Source organism: Muscardinus avellanarius (assembly GCF_963383645.1).
Source record: "Muscardinus avellanarius genome assembly, chromosome: 3".
In the NCBI taxonomy this organism is placed as follows: Eukaryota; Metazoa; Chordata; class Mammalia; order Rodentia; family Gliridae; genus Muscardinus; species Muscardinus avellanarius.
Window position 1 is genome coordinate 136,972,675 of NC_137788.1, and position 16,701 is coordinate 136,989,375.

The 16,701-nt window shown below is 36.4% G+C and overlaps 1 protein-coding gene across 2 annotated transcripts in view; it reads right to left on the reverse strand.

Moving 5' to 3' along the window:
• The window catches only part of MYO9A (myosin IXA), a gene marked incomplete at both ends in the record, with an annotated part of 187,408 nt that overhangs the window by 26,904 nt on the left and 143,803 nt on the right, over positions 1-16,701 (reverse strand). For both annotated transcript variants that reach the window (XM_080693311.1, XM_080693312.1), the window contains 2 exons: positions 4,186-4,247; positions 6,093-6,204. In XM_080693311.1, the coding sequence (XP_080549437.1) occupies positions 4,186-4,247; positions 6,093-6,204 (174 nt within the window). The remainder of the gene's footprint in view (positions 1-4,185; positions 4,248-6,092; positions 6,205-16,701) is intronic.

Genomic DNA, 16,701 nt, shown 5'->3' on the forward strand with positions numbered 1-16,701 from the left:
TCACAGGGGAAAAAAAAGCCAGGTAGTTTTCTGAAATGGAAACCTTTTTTAGTAAATTTCTTTCTCTTTTACCATTCTCCAACCAAACTCTGTACATCCTACTTTTTCCCTTGACTGGCACCAAAAGTCAAGCTCTTTTAATCCACTCAGTAACCGTATTTTTTCTTTTCTGTATTCAAGTGTCATCACCCTAGTTCAACCTATATCAATGCCAACTTTTAATATATTCTGCAAGTATATATAACTTGCTTTATTATTCTCAAAAACTTTCAGGCGGTAATCAGAATATATCGAAGTAAAGTGCACATTTTTCATTTATCTATTGGCCATTTTTATTTCTTTTGAAAAGTATTCACTTCATTCAATTACTTTTGCCATTTTTAAGTTTCCTGGAAACCCTTCTACCTCCGAGCTATACTCCCAGACCTATTTTTTATTCTTTATTTTGAAACAGGATCTCACTAAGTTGCAGAGGGCCTCAAGTAGCAAAGGCTAGCAGCAAACCTTTGATCCTCCCGTCCCAGTCTCCCAAGTACTGGGATTATGAGCATGCGCCACCATGCCCAACTAAGAGTTATGCTTTTTAAAGTGTGTGGTGGTACTGGGGTTCCTGAAGCCCTTCTACCTCCGGGATACACTTCCAGACCTATTTTATAATTTTTTTATTTTTGGAAACAGGGTCTCTTAAGCCAGTGTGGCTGGCTTCGAACCTGCGCGATCCTCCTGTCTCTGCCTCCTGAGTGCGGGGATTACAAGCATGCGTCACCGGCCATCTCTATATTTAAGTATGTCTCTTGCATATAAAATTTAAAATTTGATTTTTAACTTAGTCTTTTCTTTGGACTATTTAGCCTATTTAATGTATTATCACCAATATAGTTGGACTTTTTTTTTATCAATTTGCTATTTATTATTTCTGCCCAACCTATTTTAAATTTTTTCTCATTTCTGTCTTCTTTTATGTTAACATTTTCTTTTTAATGTTTTTTTGGCAGTAGGGATTGAACCCAAGGACATTCTACCCAATTACCCCCCTCCAAGTCCAATTTTATTTTTTATTTTGAAATAGGGTGTCACTAGGTCTCTGAGGATGGCCTCAAACCTGTGATCCTCCTGACTCAGCCTCCCAAGTACTAGGATTACTGGCATGCACCACCACGCCCAACTATTTTTGTTCTTCTACTTTTGATTCTTCACTAGTTTTTCAGTGATATATTATTTTACTACATTTTTAGTGGTTGCTTTAGAAATGGCAAGAAATACCTGTAACATATTTAAGCTTAACACATATTTAGCACTTTTGCCACGTCTTAGATGATACATGGACCTCAGAATATTGCAACTCCACTTACCTCGCTGCCTTGTGTGCTACTGTCAGTCGTGCATTTTAATTCTGCATGCACATTAAGCACCCAAAGACACTCTGGATACGTTTTCAGTCAATATACATTTATATTTACATAAATAATTTACTCCTTTCATTGGTTTTCCTTCTTTCCTACATTTGTTTCCATCACAACCATTTTCCTTTTGCCTGAAGAATATCCTTTAGGATATAGGTCTGCTGGTGATGGATTCTGAGTTTTTGTCTGAAAATGCTTCTGCAACATTTTCACTTTGAAGAATCTTGCACTGAGTTAGCTTTCTTTCCTTAAAACACAAGATGCCAAGCCACAGTTCTAGATGACAACATTTCGTTCAGAAGTCAGCTGTCAGGACTCTCTTTGCTGCTTTAGGAAGTATTAGTTTATTTTCTACTCCTCTAGCTGCTGCTTTTTAAAAATAATTTTTGGTACATTATGTACCACAGTGAGCCTCCGTGTGTTAAAAACTCATGTGCAGATAGATCTTGTTTATTTCCCTCCACATTCACCCTGCTCCCTTGCTAATAACACATTCATATATTGCTGTAGTATTTTCTTCTCTGGCTCTCTCCCCTCTTCTTTCCTAACTCTCATGCCTATCCCCCTTCAACTACTCTACAAATCTATCTTTCCATTATCTAAAGTCCCTTATGTTTCCTACTAACTCTATAGCTTCCAGACTATAGAGACTTCTGAGACTGAGTAATCTCACTTAACATAACGCTCTACAGTGCTATCCATTTTTTCTTTTGTAGTGCTGGGGATTGAACACGGGCATTCTATCTCTGAGCTACACCTGCAAATCAATTTATTATTCTTTATTTTGAACAGGGTCCCACGAAGTTCTGGAGGGCCTCACTTAGTAGCTGAGGCTGGCCACAAACCTGGATCCTCCTTTCTCAGCCTCCCAAGCACTAGGATTACAAGCGTGTGCCACTGTGCCCGGCAATTCTATCCATTTTCTTGCAGAAATTTCTTGCCTTGCATTAGTGACACATGTCTGTAATCCCAACTATTTGGGAGGCTGAGGCAAATGAGTTCAAGGCTGGGTGACCTCATCTCAAAAAGAAAGGGGCGTAGGGAGGAAAAGGAAGGGAGATAGAAGAGGAGGTAACATACCCATTATAATTTTTTTTTTTGGGGGGGCAGTACTGGGAATGGAACCCAGGGGCAGTCTACCACCAGAGCTATATCCCTAGCCCAATTTTTTATTCTTTATTTTGAAATAGAGTCTCACTGAGTTGCCAAGGTCCTCACTACAGTAGCTGAGGCCATCTGCTATGACAGCCTCATGATCCTCCTGTCTCGGCCTCCCAAATACTGGGATTAAAAGCATGTACCACCACTCCCAGCCTCCATTATAATTTTTAAAGTGTATTCTGGTAATTCGAAGACTAGTTTAAGTCCATTTTTATTGCCTATTTGTATAATTAATTAGTTTCATTTTCTTTATATCTAATCCTACATATGAAAAATTATAGTGAGTGGCTAAAATAAGAAATATAACCTTAATCCACTCAAGGATGGCCTCAGAGTTAGTCTACAGTTTTTGTTAAGATCAGCCTATCAATACTTTACTTTCATTCATATGGTATATTTCTTCAGAAGTCTTAGTGAAAGTCTGGGATACTGACTATGGTCCTTCTACTTGATGTGGGATATTGTAATTACAATTTTTCTCTTCTTAGCACTGTGAGAATATGAAAAACTTTAATCTTTTCTGATTAGTTTCTTGGCTGTATGCCTTGTATAGCTTAAAACTCAACGTGTGCCTTGAGTGGAAAAAGTATCTGTGTTTCACTCTATTTCTCTATATGAATTATGGACCCTCACTTTATACTTTGTCATGATTTGTTTACTGATTTGTAACAAATGAAAATTCTACATTTAAGCTATAAACAACATGAACACATGTTTATATTAATGTTCACATTTGCCTACTGTTATAACAATTTTCAGCATGTGATTAAAATAAAAAATGATTATATATCAATACTGGCCTGGAATTATTAAAAAAAAAAAAAGGTTGCTTCTTCAAAGCATAAGATATCAAAGAGTTCATTATCCTTTTAGAAATCTCTGGGTACTCCAGTAGAAATACGTAAAAACACCAAGTATGCTACTGCATTGTAAATGTTTGATTTTTATATTTTATTTTATGTTTTTGTGGCACTGGGGATTGAATCCATGGCCTCACATATGCTAGGCAAGCACTCTACCACTGAGCTACAACCCAGCCCCTAAATTTATCTATTTTTAATTATAGCCTATCACCTTAAGGACAATTAACAGGAAGATTTATGAATGTATAAGGAAGTAAAAAATTTTTTAAAGCAGTGTTTTTCAAGATGTGGCTTATGAAATGAATGTGTCAGCTTACATATAGTAAATGTACATCATGCTATGTAAGTGTGTTGGATCATGATGAAAAAACTATTTCTTACTTGACTTGTGGTCAAAAGTTTAAGAATGACTGTTCTGTACAACCATCAAAGAGGCCTTGATTAACTGAGCTTGGTGGCAAGTGCTTGTAATACCAGCATTTGGGAGGCTGAGACAGTAGGATCACAGTTTAAGGATAGCCTCAGCTATTTAGTGAGGCCCTTTGCAACTCAATGAGACCCTGTTAGAAAATAAAGCATAAAAAATAGGGCCGGGAGTGTAGCTTGGAGGTAGAATGCTCCTGGGTTCCATCCTCAGTACTGCAAACAAACAACAACAACAAAAACAACAACAACAACAACAGGCCTCAATTACTTTCCATGAGGCACAAAAGACCTATAGATCTGTAGGACCTGCTAGATAGGTGACAAGTTCTTACCTTTTTTGAGCACTTGGCTGTAGTTTTCAGACAGCACTTTTTATGGCAAGCATACTTGCATACTGAAAAACAGGTTAAAGTGCAGCATTTTTAGAAACTTTCAATTCAATGACAGGAACTCAAAGAGTTTATAGATTTATTTTGAAAATAAGTTATAGGATATAAAGTTGCTATAACATATATATATACTTTGTACTATGTTAACAAATAAAAAGGATTTTAATCCCCTCTACTTGGAAAAATGAAGTTGAAAAACATGCTTACCATGTCTAGTCACTATACATGAAAAAGCTTTTTGTTTTTTCAAGACTGTGTTACTCTTGAACTTACCCCCCAAATTTTAATAGGATATTTACCTATCTTTATAGTTTGGTTCATAAATTAGTGTTCATGTCCCCCCAGATACTAACCTTCCGTAACCTGCTAAAAATGCCAGAATTATCTATTAAGAATCATTTCTACAGTTAAGAAGGACATTACTGTCTCTTAATGAAATGAAAACAAATTGGGAAGTATATTGAGATATAGAAAAAGCCTTATTTACTATTTTCAAAAGTCCAAAATAGAGTACTAAGAAACTAGAATATAAAAGAATATCAGCTATGAGTTGAGCACAGGTGGTTGCATGCCTGTAATCCCAATGCTTGGGGGGCTGAGACAGGAGGATTGCAAGTTAGCAGCCAACCTCAGTAGCTTAGTGAGACACTGCAAAAGAAAAAATAAGATAGAGCTGGGAGTGTAGCTCAGAGGTAAAATGCCTTTGGGTTCAACCCCCAGCACCCCCACCTCCCCCAAAAAAGAATGTTGGTTGTGACTGGGAAGATGAAATTTTAAAAGTTTACAGCAAAAAAAATTTGGAGTGACAGATAACAGGATAGATGGGCAGTTTGTGGGCAGGAAGAGACACATAAAGAGGAGGATACTGAGAACACAGTTGGCCAATGTCACTCTGATACAGTAGCTCTAGCTCCTGCATACCAGCACCTCAATATTTTTTTTTTAATTATAACATCTAACATTTTGTATTTTCAAGGCCAAGATCAGTTTATGTGGAGCTGTCACTGTACTGGTGAAATCACCAGGATAATCACAAAAAAAATTAATTCCATGAAGAAACCAAGCCCGTCTCAACCTTTTTTTGTGTGTGTGCAGTACTGAGGATAGAACCCAGGGGCATTGTACCTCTGAGATACACCCCCCAAATAAAAATTTATTCAATTAAGCTGGGCGTGGTGGTGCACGCTTGTAATCCCAGCATTTGGGAGGCTGAGACTGGAGGATTGCAGTTCGAGGACAGCCTCAGCTACTTAGTGAGGACCGCTGCAACTCAGTGAGACCTGGTTTCAAAATAAAGAATAAAAAACAGGGCAGGGGGTGTAGCTCGGAGGTTGAATGCCCCTGGGTTCCAATCCCAGACCAACACACACACACACACACAAAAATTATTCAATTGTGCCAAAACCGTTCTAGACACTGGTTAAATATGTTAAATTCCCTGATCGTACAGAGCATGTATTCTACAGGAATAGACTGACAAAAAAAAAATTAAGATAATTTCGGGCAACAAGTTTTATGACTATTAAATCTGGGTACAGGGATAGAGAATTAGAGGCTAAGCTGGCATGTTGGATAGGGAAGGGAAAATTTCTTTTTGAGAAAGTAACGTGGATAGAGAAATAAATTACCTGAATATGAAATCATAATAAAATCTGGGAGAAAAGCAAGTAACACCAAAATACCTGGTTAGGATATAGAAAGTAAAAATAGAGGAATACTTAAGCAATGAGGCTAAGGTTTTAGATAGTGTAAATTACCCTTTTACCTTAAAAAAGATAGAAGAGAATGCAAGGAAATACAAATGTTAAGTGACTACAAACTCTTTCCCCTCAAAGATATGTTATACTTACATTTACAAACAGAAGCTCGGTCCATTATCCATATCAGAGATGAACAGTATTCACAATATGTAGGGATGCTATACTGGGTAGCCTTAAAGATGTGACCATTGTGCTCTTCCACCTGAATGAAATAATTATTCCTATTAAGACAAATACAGTACCCCAAACATATTTGTCTTACCACCCACTTTTCAGAAAAAAAGTTACTTAGCATCCCCTCCACCTCTCCCTTCTTTAAGTGAATAAACAGAAAGATGCACTGACAAATCTGCATTCCTTTATGCTTCTCTATTTTGTTCCAGCACCAGCAGGAGAGGGGAAGAACTGCCTGCTTAGGGGAACCATACGGGCAAAAGGGAAACTTATAGGAGAATTATAATTCTCTGGAAAAAACATTCTTGCTTTCAAAAAGCTAAAAATCTAGATAAATTTGGCCAACTTATATAATAAAAACGCAGGCATAATGGTACATACCAATAATCCCAGCTACTTGGGAGGCTGAAGCAGTATTATTGAAACTTTGAGGCCAGCCTGAGCAATTCAACAAGAGCTTGTAACAAAATAAAGTGGCAGAACACCCCAAAGTTCAATCCCTACTGTCTGTGGGACTTGTATTTTGGGTGAGAGGGTCCTCACAAAAAAAGTAATGCGACAAATGTAAAGGCTATCTTACATGAATGACTCTGAGGACAATAAATTAGAAGCAAGAATTCTCAAGTTTCTTTCTTTTAAACCCAAGAATCATTTATATTTTTTTGATGCACTATAGTCATAAATCTTAATGGAGTACAAGGTGGTAGAGGCATACAAGCACACATCACTCATTTAGCCCTTCCCCAATTTCCATACCATTATCTCTCCCCTCCCTCTTTCCTATGTTTGGCTTAGTGATTGACTTTGATATGTTTGTGAATGTACATCATATGTGCATCAGGGAATTTCCCTCTTCCCCCCTCTCATCACTCCCACTTAGGCCTCCTAATTTCCTCATCTAATAGGTTTCTCCTCTGATTTCATCTAGAGTTCATCCTGTGATCCTTTTTTAACTTCCGCATATTATAGAAAGCATCCTAATGCTGACTAATTTTGTGACTGACTAATCTCAGGTAGATTAATATTCTCCAGTTCCATCCATTTATCTGTAAATAATTTTGTTCTTCTTTATGACTGAGTAAAATTCCATTGTGTACATATCTAAGTTTTGTAATGTAATCCATTCATCTGTTGATGAACATCTTGGCTGGTTCCATAGTTTGGCAATTGTGAATTTGAACATAGATATGCATGCATTAGTTTGGTAGTTTAGTTTCCATTCATTTGGGTAGATACCCAGAAGTGGTATTGCTGGCTCATATGGTAGGTTCGTTCCCATTCTTCTAAAGGTCCTCCATACTGTTCTCCGAAGTAGTTGCACTGATTTGCAATTCTACCAACAATGTATTAGAGTTCCCAATTCTCCACATCCCATCAGCATTTGTTGTTATGTTTTTAATGATTGCCATTCTAGTTGGAGTTAGGTGAAATCTCAGGGTAGTTTTGATTTGCATCTCTCTGACTGCTAATGACACTGAACATTTTTTCATACATTTATTTACCATTTGAATTTATTTTTTGAAGTGTCTATTTAGTTCACTTTCCCATTATTTATTGGTTTATTTGTTTTCTTAGCTAGGAGTTTGAGTTCTCTGTATATTCTAGATATTAGTCTTCTATTTGAGAAAAAAAGTTGGCAAATATTTTTCCCATTCTGTCAGCTCTCTGTTGAGGTTCTTGATAGTTTCCTTTGCTGTATAGAAGCTCTTCAGTTTAATGAGATCCAAAGTATTGATCTATATTTTAGTTTCTTAGGTCTCTGGTCTGATTTCCAAGTATGGTTCATTTTAAGGTGACACTTGTGCAAGGTGAAAAAGTGGAGTTTATTGCCATTTTCTGCATATAATTAACCAGTTTTGTCAACATCATCTGTTGAAAAAGGTTTTCCCAGTGTATGATTTTTGACCCTCTGACAAAAATGGGCTGTGTGTGAATTCTATTCTGCCTCATTGGTCTATGTGTCTGTTTTTGTGCCAGTACCATGCTGTTTTTTTTAACAACTAGAGCTTTGTAGTATAGTTTGAAGTCAGGTATTTTAATGCCTCCTGCATGTTTTTTTTTTTTTTTTTTGGTGGGTGTGGGGATGGAACCAGGGGCATTTGACCTCCGAGCTACACCTCCTGCCCTATTTTTTATTCTTTATTTTGAAACAGGGTCTCACTGAGTTGCAAAGGGCCTCACTAAGTAGCTGAGGCTGTCCGCGAACCGCGATCCTCCAGTCTCAGCCTCCCAAATGCTGGGATTACAAGCGTGCACCACCACACACGGCTCTCCTGCATGTTTTTTGTTGCTGGGAACTACTTGGGCTATTTTCGTTTTTTTGTTGTTTTAAATGAATTTAAGGACTTCCAGTAAGATGCTGAGAAAAGCAGCGTTTATGAGTCCTGTAAAAACTCGATCTTTATTGCCACAAAATCAGTGCTTTTCATAGCCAGAAAACACTATCAGCAGAGAAATAAAAAATGTAGACACAAGGGACAGAGAAAAAAAAGACTAGAAGAACAACCAGAGACCAGAAATCAAGCCCGAAATGTGGCGGCAGAGCCGCACCGGCACCTTCTTCCCTCACAGCACCAGGCTCCAGAGAGAAAAGGTAAACAAGGAGCTGAAGTGAGCAGCTGCAGATCATTCGGGTGTAATTCAACAGTTCTTTCAGCACGAGGAATGTCTAAAACTCCCAGAGGCCGAGCTCATCACACGTTCCAGGAACTCAGAATGGAGCTCAAAGCCAGAAAAGAAATACGCGAGACTCATGGCTGAGGGCGTGGCAGTGGCGCCATATTGCCAGCAGCAATGGTGAGTTCACCGCGCCCTGCGACAGCTCCTGATCAGCGCGCACAATAACTGTGAGTGAAATTGCGGTCCCTAAAGGAGAAATCCCTGTACTGCACTCCCAGGGACTTGTGCAGCTTTGATAATCTCCCTGGGTCTGAGATTTTGCAGTCCAACCCAGTGAAGGAGTAGTGGTGGCAAAGTTACCACACCCTAGTCGCAGCTCCCCATGAGAAAACACCCAGCCCGGCACCCCCACGGTCTCACGCAGCCTCGATTAATTCCTTGGGTCTGAGAATTCCCTGGGTGTGATACAGCCCAGTAAAGGAGTAGTGGTGGCTGAGATTACCACAGACTCGAGATCCAGAGCACCCTAAGTGAAGTCGTAGTGATCCAGGGAAGGCACAAACTTCTGAAATCATGGGAAAGAGAAACAACAATAGAGCAATGAATGCCCACAATCCCATATTATCAGAACCTGTTAACAAAGAAATTCAGAGATCTCCAGAAGATCAAATCAGGAATATAAATATAGAAATAATACAGAACCTTCGAAAAGAATTTAGAGTCTAAAAGAAATAAAGGATGCAATCACTGAGGTAAAGGCATCAATTCAAACTATAAACAATCAATTAGACCACATGGAGAATAGAATCTCGCTCCTAGAAGAGGATCACTCCAAAAACGAACGCATAATTTATAACTTCGAAAAAAAAAATCAGACAGCAGGAATCTGACATTGAAGAAATATGGGCCCATTTTAAGAGAGCTAACTTAAGAATAATTGGAATAGAGGAGGGAAAAGAAGGTGAAACCAAAGGGATCAATAATCTCTTCAAAGAAATAATAGCAGAAAATTTTCCAAACATTGAGCAAGAGGTCGATACACAGGTCCAGGAAACTTATAGAACTCCCTTTAGACAGGATCAGAGAAGAGGTTCCCCATGCCACATAATTATCAAAATGACCTATGTGAAAGCCAAGTGACATTCAGAGGCAAACCAATTAGAATCACTCCAGCTTCCCAAACCAAGTTATGAAAGCCAAAAGGGCTTAGAGTAACATATTCCAAACTCTGAAGGAAAACAACTTCCAGCCAAATATTTCCTACCCAGCAAAACTGTCTATCAAATTAGATAGGGAAATAAGAAGCTTCCATGACAAATGGAAACTGAAGGAATTTATGTCTTCAAAACCAGTGCTAGAGAAAATACTCAAAGAGATTAACTACAAAGAAGAAATAGGTAATACACACCAGAACCAGAGAAACAAGATTTTCCATCCAGCAGACAACTAAGCAAAATAAATAAATAAATAAATAAACAGTATTTCAAACAAAAATAAAATCTTAACATGTTAGAAATTAAAAGTTATCTCTCAATAATCACACTGAATGTAAATGGCTTCAATTCCCCAATAAAAACATAAAGTGGCAAAATGGATTTAAAACCAGAATCCATCTATCTGCTGCTTACAAGAAACACACAAGTAAAGAAAGTAACAAACTCAAGGTAAAGGGCTGGAGCAAGGTAGTTCATGTTAAGCAGCCATCCTAACAAATGTGAAGTAGTATTTCAATATAGTTTTTATTTGTATTTCCTTAATGATTAGTTATAGTATGATAATGATAAGTGATATTCATGTATATATTGGTTATATAAAAATCTTTGGAGATTTATTATTTTAGTCTTTTACCTATTTCTGAATTGTATTGTTTGCTTTAATTGTTGCTAATTTTTAGGATTTCTATTTGGGATATTAATATACCTTCAGATGTAGCATTTGGAAATAATTTATCCCATTCTATCAGTAACTTATGACTCTGTTTATACTGTCTTTGGATGTATAATATTTTTTTATTTTTTAGGAATTTTGTTTATTCTTTTGTTGCCTGTTCCTTTGAAATCATATCCAAGAAATCACTGCCAATTTCAATGTTGTGAAGTTTTATGACCCAGGTTTTCTTCAAAAAGTTTATCGTGTTAAGATTTACATTTAGGTCTTTTATCTATTTGGAGTTAATATTTGTATATAGTGTTAAGTAAGGGTCCAATTTTATTCTTTTTCATGTAACTATTATTTTTCAACAGTATTTAGTGAAAAGATTATTATTTCCTTGACCCAATGTTCTTGGCAACCTTGTTAAAAATAACTTGACCATAAATGGAAGAATTTATTTCTAGGCATTTTATTTTACTCCACTGATTTATATATCTGCCTTTATAGCAGTACTACACTATTTCAATTATTGTAGCTTTATAAGGTTTGAAATCAGAAAATGTACATCTTCTAGCTTTGTTCTTTTTCGAGATTGTTTTGGGTATTTAGAGTTCATATTTCATGTTAGGATAGATTTTTTTCTGAAAAAAAATATGATAGTTTCACCTTAAAAAAAATATCCTCTGGTAATAAAGAAAGCAAAGAGAAATATTGAAATGTTAGATAACATTTAAGTGATCAAAAGTTTGATCTCAGACAAAAGAATCTGTTATGTGAGATTATCATTGTTAATTTTGGATAAATTGCTATATTAGATGTCAACCACTAAGCCAAGCCTGGGAAGGAGGGAGGGGCAGGGAATGGAGTGGGGCTTGGGTAGGGGCTAATTGGGCAATGTGTGCATGTATGTCTACACAAGTTCTTTATCACATTATGATGTATGAATACAGTGCACCAATAAAAAATTTTTTAAAAAGTGAATTTAAGAACTGATTTTTTTTATGTCTGTGAAGAATAATCTTGGTAATTTAATGGGTACTGTGTTGAATCTGTAGATCACTTTTGGAAGAATGACCACTTTGATAATATTTTTTCTCCCTATCCATGAACATAAAAGATCTTTCCATCTTCTAATGTTTTCTGTGTTTTATAATTTTCTTTTTAGTGGTCTTTTACCTCTTTGGGTGTGGAATATTCTGAGTGGAAGTGTTTTCTGTATTCTTTTTCAATGGATTTATGGTTGACATACAGAAAACTTTCTGATTTTTTTAAGATTGATTGTGTAACCAGATATATTGCTTAATTTGTTGATCAGTTCTATAAGCTTTTTGGCTGAGATTCTTTGGTCTTCTAAATAAGAGTATCATGTTATCTACAAACAGTGATGGTTTTAGCTCTTCTTTTCCCGTTTGTACTCTTTTGATTTCCTTTTCTTGTCTTACTGGTATGTCTAGAGTCTCAAGTACTATATTAAAAAGAGGTAGTGATAATGGAATATTCTTGTCTTGTTCCTGTTTTCAGAAGGAATACTCAGGTTTTTTTCATTTAATATGATGTTGGTTGTCAGTATATTGTCTTTATCATATTGAGGCATATTCCTTCTATTCTGAATCTCTGAAGTGTTTATGGCATAATGAGTATTAGATTTTATTGAATGTTTTTTCAGAGTCTATTAAAATGATCATGCAATTTTTGCTTTTGGTTCTGTTGAACTGCCTTGTATCCCTGGGATGAACCCTACTTGGTCACAGTGTATGATTTTTTCTTTTATTTCTTTCTTTCTTCCTTTTCTTTCTTTTTTTCTTTTTTCTTTTTTTGGTATTGGAGATGATACCCAGAGGCATTCTACCTCTGAGCTTACTTTATTTTGAAACAGGGACTCATCAAGTTGCAAAGAGCCTCGCTAAGTAACTGAAGCTGACCTCCTGTTTCAGCCTCCCAGGTACTGGGATTACAAGCATGTACCACCATGCTTGGCTATGTATGATTTTCTTGATGTGGTTATAAATACGTGTTGCTAGTATTTCTTTTAGTAGTTTTGCGTCTAAGTTTATCAACAATATAGGCCTATACTTTTTGTTCTTTGAGCTTTATTTGGTTTTGGTATTTAATGTGATGTTAGCTTCAAAGAATGTATTTGGGAGAGTACTGTTTCTATTTCACAAAATAGACTAGGAGTATTGGGATTAGTGCTTCTATAAAGCCTTTATAAAATTCACTTGGGAAACCATCTGGTCCTGGACTTTTCTTTGATGGTAGGCTCTTTATTGCTGCTTCAATCTCTTGATTGTTATTGGTTGGATTACATTCTCTATATATTCTTCACTCAGTTTAGGAAGGTTTTATTTATCTAGAAAGCTGTCAATCTCTTCCAATTTTCCATTTTATTGGAGTATAATTTTTCAAAGTAGTTTCTAATAATCCTCTGGATTTTTATACCATCCAGCAGACAACTAAGCAAAGAAGAATAAACAGTATCTCAAACAGAAATAAGATCTTAACATGTTGGGAATTAAAAATTATCTCTCTATAATCACACTCAATGTAAACGGCCTCAACTCCCCAATAAAAAGACATAAAGTGGCAAAATGGATTAAAAGCCAGAATCCATCCATCTGCTGCTTACAAGAAACACACCTTACAAGTAAAGATAGGAACAAACTCAAGGTAAAGGGCTGGAGCAAGGTAATCCATGCTAATGGTACTCGAAGACAAGCAGGAGTAGCAACTATGATATCAGACAAGTTAGACTTCAACCCAAACTTATTAGAAGAGACAAAGAAGGTCACATTTTACTGGTAAAAGGAATAGTCCAGCAAGAGGAAATAACAATAATCAACATCTATGCCCCAAACATAGGGGCAGCTACTTTCATAAATCAAACTCTTTGTGACATGAAGTCACACATAAATCCCAACACAATAATACTTACTGGGAGACTTCAACACACCTCTCACAATACTAGACCGATCTTCCAGACAAAGGGTCAGTAAAGATGTCTCAGAACTAAAGAACACCATTAACCAAATGGACCAGTTGGATACATATAGAATATTTCACCCAACTACAACAGAGTTTACATTTTTCTCAGCTGCTCACGGAACCTTCTCCAAAATAGATCACATCCTGGGACACAAAATGAGCACTAGCAAATTTAAAAAATGTTACATACTTCCCTGTGTCATTTCAGACCATAATGGAATAAAACTAGAAATCAACTATAAGAAGACCCAGAGAAACAACATAAACATGTGGAGACTGAACACCACACTTCTGAATGAAGAATGGGTCATAGAAGATGTAAGAGGTGAAATCAAGAAATTTCTAGAAACAAATGAAAATAAAGAAACAACATATCAAAATCTCTGGGACACTTTGAAGGCAGTATTAAGAGGAAAATTTATAGCACTGAGTGCTCACATAAGAAAAACAGAAAATCTTCAAATAAAAAGCCTTATGACACACCTCAAAGCCCTTGAAAAGCAGGAACAATTGAACCCCAAAGCCAGCAGAAGACGGAAAATTATTAAAGTTAGAGCAGAAATTAACAAAATAGAGAATAAAAAAACAATACAGAAAATCAACAAAACCAAAAGCTGGTTTCTTGAAAAAATTAACAAGATTGATAAACCACTAGCCAACCTAACTAAAAAAAGGAGAGAATCAACCCAAATTATGAAGATAAGGGATGAAAAAGGAGATATTACTACTGACAGCATAGAAATCCAGAGGATTATCAGAAACTACTTTGAAAAACTATACTCCAACAAAATGGAAAATCTGGAGGAAATTGACAACTTCCTAGATAAATACAACCTTCTTAAACTGAGTCAAGAAGATATAGAACACTTAAACCAACCAATAACAATCAAAGAGATTGAAATAGCAATAAAGAGCTTACCATCAAAGAAAAGCCCAGGACCACATGGTTTCCCAAGTGAATTCTATAAAACCTTTATAGGAGAACTAATCCCAATACTACTCAAACTATTTCGGGAAATAGAAAAAACCGGGACTCTCCCAAATACATTCTATGAAGCCAACATCACACTAATATCCAAACCGAATAAAGACAGTTCAAGGAAGGAAAACTACAGGCCTATATCTCTGATGAACTTGGATGCAAAACTATTAAACAAAATACTAGCAACACGCATTCAAAACCACATCAAGAAAATCATTCACCATGACCAGGTAGGGTTCATCCCAGGGATGCAAGGCTGGTTCAATATACGAAAATCAATCCATGTAATTCATCATATAAACAGAATCAAAGACAAAAACCACATGATCATCTCAATAGATGCTGAAAAAGCATTTGATAAAATTCAACATCCATTTATGATAAAAACACTGCAGAGAACTGGAATAGAAGGAACATATCTCAACATTATTAAGGCAATCTACAATAAGCCCACTGCCAACATCATATTAAATGGGGAAAACTTCAAGAATTCCCCCTAAAAACTGGAACGAGACAAGGATGTCCACTATCACCACTTCTCTTCAATATAGTACTAGAGACTCTAGCCAGAGCAATAAGGCAAGAAAAGGAAATCAAAGGAGTACAAATAGGAAAAGAAGAACTTAAGCTTTTACTATTTGCAGATGACATGATACTATATTTAGAAAACCCAAAAAACTCAACCAAAAGGCTTATAGAACTGATCAACAAATTCAGCAAGGTATCTGGATACAAAATCAATCTTAAAAAATCAGAAGCTTTCCTGTACACCAACCATAAATCCACTGAAAAAGAAATTCAGAAAACACTTCCACTCAGGATCTCCCACAAAAAAATAAAATACCTAGGAATAAACTTGACCAAGGAGGTAAAAGATCTCTACAAAGAAAATTATAAAACACTGAAAAACGAAATCGAAGAAGATCTTAGAAGATGGAAAGATCTTCCATGTTCATGGATTGGCAGAATAAATATCATTAAAATGGCCATCCTCGCAAAAGTGATCTACAGATTTAATACAATGCCCATTAAACTACCAAGATCATTCCTCACAGACATAGAAAAATCAGTCCTTAAATTTATCTGGAATAACAAAAAGCCCAGAATAGCTAAGGTAGTTCTCAGCAACAAAAACCACGCAGGAGGAATCACAATACCTGACTTTAAACTATACTACAAAGCCATTGTAATAAAAACAGCATGGTACTGGCAAAAGAACAGATATATAGACCAATGGAGCAGAACAGAAGACCCAGAAACAAGTCCACACACTTTCAGCCAATTGATTTTTGACAAAGAGGCCAAAAACATACACTGGAAAAAAGATAGCCTCTTCAACAAATGGTGTTGGCAAAACTGGTTAACTATATGCAGAAAATTGGATGTTAATCCCACTTTTTCACCCTGTACAAAAGTCAACTCACGATGGATCAAAGACTTGGAAATTAAACCAGAGACTTTGAAGCTCCTTGAAGAGGGCATAGATCCAACACTACAACACATAGGCACAGACAAACATTTCCTCAACAAGACCCCAAAGGCACAACAAATTAAAAGGAGAATCAATACATGGGATTGCACAAAATGGAAGAGCTTCCGTTCAGCAAAGGAAACTATCAAGAATCTCAGTCGAGAGCCAACAGAATGGGAGAAGATTTTTGCCACCTACACCACTGATAGAGGACTAATATCTAGAATATACAGAGAACTCAAGAAACTCAACACTAAGAAAACAAAGCATCCAATAACAAAATGGGCAAACGAAATAGACACTTCACAAAAGAAGAAATTCAAATGGCCAATAAATGCATGAAAAAATGCTCAACATCACTGGCAATCAGAGAGATGCAAATCAAAACTACCCTGAGATTTCACCTAACTCCAACTAGAATGGCCATCATTCAAAACACAAACAACAACAGATGCTGGCGAGGATGTGGAGAAGTGGGAACTCTAAGACATTGTTGGTGGAATTGCAAATTAGTGCAACCACTTTGGAAAACAGTATGGAGAATCCTCAGAAGAATGGGAACAAATCTATCATTTGATCCAGCAATACCATTGTTGGGT